The sequence below is a fragment of the Bos indicus x Bos taurus genome, chromosome 18, assembly GCF_003369695.1.
Source record: "Bos indicus x Bos taurus breed Angus x Brahman F1 hybrid chromosome 18, Bos_hybrid_MaternalHap_v2.0, whole genome shotgun sequence".
NCBI classification, from domain to species: Eukaryota; Metazoa; Chordata; class Mammalia; order Artiodactyla; family Bovidae; genus Bos; species Bos indicus x Bos taurus.
The window spans coordinates 1,351,012-1,357,855 of record NC_040093.1 but is presented as its reverse complement, the minus strand read 5'-3'; the positions used below and the strand labels follow the sequence as shown (position 1 = coordinate 1,357,855).

Here is a 6,844-nt window from a genome sequence, read left to right as displayed (position 1 = left end):
ACTCCTCTCGGATGAACAGTCCCATCATTGCAGATTTATCATTTAAACGCTCCAAGGGAATTCCTTGGCGGTCCAGTAGTTAGGACTCTGAACACTGTGCCCAACCAAAAAGAAAGAAGAAAAAATGCTCCAATACGTTGATTCATGGTTTTTCACCTGCGCCGTTAGTGCTCCCTCGCTCCCCCCGAGCTGTGCCTGCTGTGAAGAGGGTCTGATTCGGGGCTTTGGATCTCCTAAATATTTTACATCGAGGTAGAGCGGCTCTTTTTGCCTTTTCACACTGTTCATGGGGTTCGCCGATTCGATGGACATAAGTTTGAGCAAGTTCTGGGAGTTGGTGATGGACAGGGAAGCCTGGCGTGCTGCAGTCCATGGGATCGCAAAGAGTGGGACACGACCGAGCGACTGAACACGCGCGCCACTGCCTGTTGTCTGCACAGAAAAAACTACATTACCCAGAAAGTGCTACACTGCGCGACTGCAGCAGGCGCTGGGCCAATGACGGCCCAGGGAGGGGGCATTTCCTGCGGGGAGGTGGGGCTTCCGGCCCCACCGGTGGTGGACGTCATTTGCGTGCGACGGCTCGGTCCACGCCAGCTGTCGGGAAGGGTAAAGCTCTTCTGTGGCTTCTTCCAGTGCCGTCTTCGCAAATGAGCAGAAAGGTGGCTTGGGTTCCCTTGCGCGCGTTCGAGCTGGCTGTGACCCTCCCCGTGATCGGCCACCTCGCCCAGAGCAAGGAGCGAGCGGCGGTCGGCTGAACCCGCGGGACTCGCCTCTGTCGCCGCCTCTCCGGGTCCCGCTATCTCCTCAGGGGCCCATGATGGCGGCGGCGTGGATGGACCCGGCGCGGGTGAGTGGACGGTGTTCCTGGCATTGCTGATTCGGAGAGAGCTCCTGAGCTGGGTGGAATTCAGGAGAGGCATTGAGTTTCTCTGCAGTTGTGTTTGTGTGAGACCAGTGGAGCTGGCTCGTCACTCACTTTATCTCTAGTCCTAGAACACGCAAGCCTGAATATACAAATGGAAAATAGATGGAGTATAAAATTGAAACTTTGGCAAATAACCTGCCTAGGAACCCAGCCCGTCATCTACAGTCAATAACCCAGGAGTCCTGCCCGGTCTAAGTCAGACTTGCCTGAAGTCAAATTCCTATCTTTAGAGCTTCCAGGAAGAGAAACAGTGACATTTGTTTCCTCGGCTGCAAATGGCCAGGACTTGATTAATAATTAACCCTTTCCCTAATTCTTTTCCCCACTTATAACTTAGACCAACCAGAGAAAGCCCATCCATAGGTGCACGCTTAAACAGTCATGGAGGGTGCTGTTGGATTATATGCCAGAGAGTTTTGAGTTAATGTTTTTATTTAGGTACACCAGCATGTGGTATCTAGTTCCCTAACCAGGGATGCAACCCGCATTGGGAGCACTGAGTCTTAGCCACTGGTCACCAGGGAAGTCCCCTGTCCCCTTCCTTAAAGAGTTTTAATTAATTAAACATATCATCTGGTAATCATTGTTGAGGCCCTAGTTAATTTTGTTTCTCTTGACCTACCTGCCCCAAATGTCCCTAGTGATAAGAGTTTATCTAACACCAGAAATGAGTTTTTGCAGGATTCCTATGTATGAACCAGTCAATTTATTAGGAATTTGCACATATTTAATTGAAGTATTAACTCAAGAAAACTAATAATTCCCTGGTGGTCCAGCGGTTAGGACTCTGCGCTCTCATTGCCACGGGCCTGGGTTTGATCCCTTGTTGGGGAGCTAGGGTCCCACAAGCTGAGCAGAGCTGCAGAAAAAAAAAACAAAAAAAAACAAAAAAAAACTTGATATACAAAGATGTGAGCACTGTGTAAGGTGAAAAAACCATGAGCCAGTGTCTTGGAGCATTTAAATGATGGGTCTGCAGTAGTAGGGCTCTTCATCTGAGAGTGGGGTGGCTGAATTGTTTATGTTTACTGAGTGGTTCTGATCATACAGGGATGTGGTCGTGCATCTGCTGCACGTTTCAGGAGAGTGTACAGAGTATGTCCAGTATGTGGTGGTGGGAGTAAGATTACAAGGCAGACTGTGGAGTGTTTTTAGTTAGGAGTCACTGGTGAAAATGGTGACTTGAGAACTAGGGACTTAGTTGCCTTTTGTTTTTAATGTTTATTTGTTTGGCTGTGCAGGTTCTTAGCTGCGGCACGTAAACTCTTAGTTGTGGCGTGTGGGATCTAGTTCCTTGACCGGGGATTGATCCTGGGACCTGTGCATTGGGAGTGTGGAGTATTAGCCCCTGGACATCTAGGGAAGTCCTGTTCGTTGCGTTTGGACATGACGTAATGCTCTCAGCACGGGGCGGGCAACTAGCAGGACCAGTGGAGCGCAGGTGGCGGTGGCTCAGTTGCTCAGCCCTGTCTCACACTCCGTGACCCCACGGGCTGTAGCCTGCCAGGCTCCTCTGTCCAGGCATTTCCCACCAAAGATCCTGGAGTGGGTTGCCTTTTCCTTCTCCAGGGATCTTCCTGACCCAGGGATTGAACCCGAGTCTCCTGCATTGGCAGGTGGGTTCTTTAACACCGAGCCACCTGGGTAGCCCCTGCTGCTGTGCTTAACGTTATTTGTAGTCTTATTATCACTATGTACTCATTCCTCTGACATTGTAGCACCCCTCTGTCTGCACCCCTCAGCCCTGGTCCTTCCGTCATTTTCCGAGGGCCCCTGCGCGGGGGGCTTCTGTGTGCTCTGTGCTCATACTTTTCTTTGTCGTGTTTGTGGATTCTGTGCTTTTGTTGCTGTTGTTTTTCTCGCAGATTGAAGGTTTGTGGCAGCCTTGCATCATTTGCTTTCCTTTGTGTCTTTGGGTCACATGGTGGTAGTTTCTCACAGTAGTTGAGATGTTCCACCTGCAACAAGGTTACAGCTCACGATGATGGTTGGCGTTTTTTAGCAATAAAGTACTTTTTAATTAAGGCATCCAAATTATTGTCTTAGGGCACCCCACTGCAGTACTCTTGCCTGGAAAATCCCATGGACGGAGGAGCCTGGTAGGCTGCAGTCCATGGGGTCGCTGAGGGTCGGACACGACTGAGCGACTTCACTTTCACTTTTCCTTTCATGCACTGGAGAAGGCAATGGCACCCCACTCCAGTGTTCTTGCCTGGAGAATCCCAGGGACGGGGAGCCTGGTGGGCCGCCGTCTATGGGGTCGCGCAGAGTCGGACACGACTGAAGCCTTAGCAGCAGCCATAGCGCTATTGCACCCTTAGTGGACTGCGGCGCGGTGTAAACATTGTAAAACTTGGATTTACCCTTGGCTGCACTGGGTCTTCGTTGCTGTGGAGGCTTTCTCTCGTTGCGGCGAGCAGGGCGGCTCCTCTTCGTTGTTGTGCATGGACTTACTGTGGTGGCTTCTCTTGTTGCGGAGCAGGGGCTCTAGGGCTCACGGGCTTCAGTAGTTGTGGCACACGGGTGTGCTTGCCCCGAAGCATGTCACATCTTCGTGGACCAGGGATTACACCCATGTCCCCTGCGTTGGTAGGTGGATTCTTAACCACTGGACGCCAGGGAAGTCCTAAATGTAACTTGTATTTGCAGTGGGAATCCAAAATCACCATGCGACCTGCTTTTTCGGAGTGCTCGGGAACCACACGCCCAGGATCTGAAGTAGGGCTGTACTGTGTTATGCCCACAGCACTGCCCACCCCCTCTTCAGCCCAGTGCGGAGGAGGTGCCCGGCGATGAGGGCCTCGACCTTGCTGCGCCTTTACCAGAGACGCAGGGACAAGCTCCAATCCCACCCGGTCGTCCCAAAGCTGACGCTGCTATCTGTATTTGACATTCCAGCTGTCTGTGACCTTCGATGACGTGGCTGTGACCTTCACCCAGGAGGAGTGGGGGCATCTGGACCCGGCCCAGAGGACCCTGTACCAGGAGGTGATGCTGGAGAACTGCGGCCTCCTGGTGTCTCTGGGTAAGGCTCCTGCTCTGCTGTGCGGGCCCCGACCACCCCGTGCATCCCGGACCCTGGCTTCATCTTGGCTTCTCAGGAAGGGCTCAGGAGTCCTCCCTCCCCCCTGCTTCCTCACAGTTTCACTCATGCTTGAGAGTCACCTCCTCTTGCCTGCTGTCTCTGTGTCTCTTTGAATAAAGTTCCCCTTTGGCTCTTAGAAAGTGGTGGAAGGAAATGAATGTTCTGCAGAACCCAAAGGCAGCATTTCCAGTCGGGCCACATGGGACTGGAATAGGAGAACCAGGATTCTACCCTGGCTTCTGGGGCTTCCGTCCTGGCTTCTTTCTCTGGCTTTGCTCACGTCCCTGTCTTTTCAGAATGGCTTTTGCACCCCAGCAAGTTTGACAGGAGTGACCAGCCCAATCCCTGCTCTCCAAGGCTCCAGATGCCTTGTTTCTACTTCTTCGTGTGTTTATATTGTTGCTCTTTCTCTGCTGCAGGGCTCTGGGTGGGGGTGGGGGTGTCCGTGAGGCGGAAGTGACCACCTGAACCTCTCAGCCCAGGGCCCAGCACAGACCGGCCTCTGTCTGAGTTCCTGTTTCACATTCCAGAGAGGGAGCGGACCGAATGAGACCGGTTCCCAGGCGTCCCCTACACCCGAGTGCACAGGATGTGGGTGACAAGCTGTTCTCCAGGAAGAGGGTGAGGCAGCCGGGGCCCCAGGAGGCCTTTGCCTTCAGTGCCAGCAGGTCCTGTCTAGCCGCAGGGTCTCAGTCAGGGGGCTTCTCTGTCCTCCTGCGCCTTCACAGGTGTCTCATGTTCGCTCAGTCTCGGCAGGGATCATCTGCTGGTCCGAGAAGGAGAAGCTGGGAGAGGAGTGCGTCTCAGCATGTGGCGGTTTTGTGCCCAGGAGACATCAGGCAGCGTCTGCTGCATCTGCCCGTCACATGTGGGAGTGAGTGGTCCCGGGGTCTGGTGATGAGTCCAGAGATGCCCCTCAGCACCAGAGGGTGGACACGACAGCCCTGCTCAGCTGAGGATGACCCAGTCCGCATGGGCCAGAGAGCCACAGTAGAGAGACAGCAGCTCAGGGACGGTCCTCTCAGGCTGCTCAGTTTGAGGGAAGGGAGGGCTGTAAACCCAGGGCTTCGGTGAGACAGGCGTGTTCTTAGAGACCTGGGATTGTGTTCTATGTCAGTGAGAGGAGGTTGAACAAAATCAGGAAAAGCTTGACATATTTAGATAATTTACAACAGAATTAAACAAATAGAAACGCCCACCATCGAGCCCCGATGCCTCCGCCCGCCTCCCCTGGCTCTCCCCACGCTCACTGACGGGTCGCACTGGTGCCTTGCCGTTCTGTGCGTACCTGACGTACTTGACGTGCTCGCCTCCGGCCTCTGAGGTGCTGTCCTGTTTTCCTGGTGGGTGTTCTTGGGCATTTTGGCTTTTCACGTGGCCACCTCTTCTCTGCACATGGCCACCTCGCTTCCTCACCAACTGTTTCCTGACCACAAACTCTCTTAGCGCCCCTCCTCATCACACTAGCTCTCCCCTGTCACCTGATTTACATCCTCTAAGCCAGCGGTTCTCATTCCCCAGGGACACTTGGCCCCGTCTGGAGACATAGGTTGTCACCACTGGGATGGAGTTGCTACAGGCACTTACTGAGTGAAGACCCGGAGCGCCTCCACACATCCTTACACTGTGCAGGAGAGACACATTCTCTCCCCTTCTCCTCAGCAAAGAACTTTCTGGATCTGAATGTCAGTTGTCCAGAGGCTGAGAAGCCCCATTTCTGAAGGCTCACGGACACTTCATCAGGGGCACTGGGAATGACCCTGAGGAAGGCCTTCGTTTACTCTTTTTCGTGCCTCCTGACTTCTTTAGGGAAAATGTGGTTCAGTAGTTAACCCTTCTTCCCCCCAACTGTTGCTAATTTCCTCTCTTCAACAGGGGGCCATCCCTGAGCCGTGGTGCAGGCTCGCTGGCCCTTAACTCTCACTGTTCAGTCCCTTGGCTGCATTTTCAGGTTGACTTAGCGACTTGTCAGCCTCTGGGTTTCTGTTTCCCACTCACCATTGCTGTACAGGAATCCCTTTTTGAAGGGATGTGAGAAACAGAAAAAGCGTCACTTGTAGCACTGGCGTTACTGTGAATACGAGTCGGAGCTCACCCAGGTCGCTGACTGACCGCACGGCAGGCCCGATGCGGGCACTGCTCTGCTCCTCCCGTGTGACCCTCGGGCTCGCCTGGCCCTCAGGACAGTCAGGGGAACTCGGCTTCCGTGGCGAGCCTCGTACAGTGGAACCTTAACAGTAAGGAACATACACCTTCACTTCATGAAGCTGTCCTCTGTGGGGTTCCTTTGAAGTAAAAATCCTTTTTTTTAGTGAAATATTGATGGCAGTAGATGTGACCGTATCACTGTGCAGGAGTCTCAGTTTTATTATTTTCTCACAGTTCATGAAATACTGAAGTCTGCTGAGTCTGCCCCTCCCCAGCCCTGCTCCCAGTAGTTGCATTTCGGTGCTCACATCCCTCCCTCACAGCTGCCCCGCACTTGGTCTCAGGATGCTGGCCCCACTCAGGGGTGTCTGCTGTTTCCTCCTCATTGTGGTGTTGGGGAGGCCAGGGTCAGAGCCAGATTCTGGTGTTTAGTCCCTGCTTTGCACCTTAAAAACTGTGTGGTCCTGGGCAGTTACAGACTGCGTCTGGGCCTCGGGGTGCTCCTTGGTAAACCGGAGTAAGGTGGAGTTTACTTCCCGGGGCTGCAACAGGGCTAAGTGGGTAACTTTCTAGAAAGGGTCAGAACAGTGCCTGGAGTGACCAGGTTTTGTGCAGGGTAGCATTGCGAGCCTCACCACCACCGCTCCTGTCTTTACTCATCAGGATTTTCATCATCTAGACCT

At 53.3% G+C, this 6,844-nt stretch overlaps 1 protein-coding gene across 1 annotated transcript in view; it reads left to right on the top strand.

Moving 5' to 3' along the window:
* Nucleotides 1-400: 400 nt before the first annotated feature.
* LOC113875788 (zinc finger protein 805-like) overlaps nt 401-6,844 on the top strand; it is a 42,425-nt gene continuing 35,981 nt past the window's right edge. The window contains 2 exon segments of the mRNA XM_027514465.1: nt 401-850; nt 3,827-3,953. Of these exon segments, the coding sequence (XP_027370266.1) occupies nt 818-850; nt 3,827-3,953 (160 nt within the window). The 5' untranslated portion in view covers nt 401-817.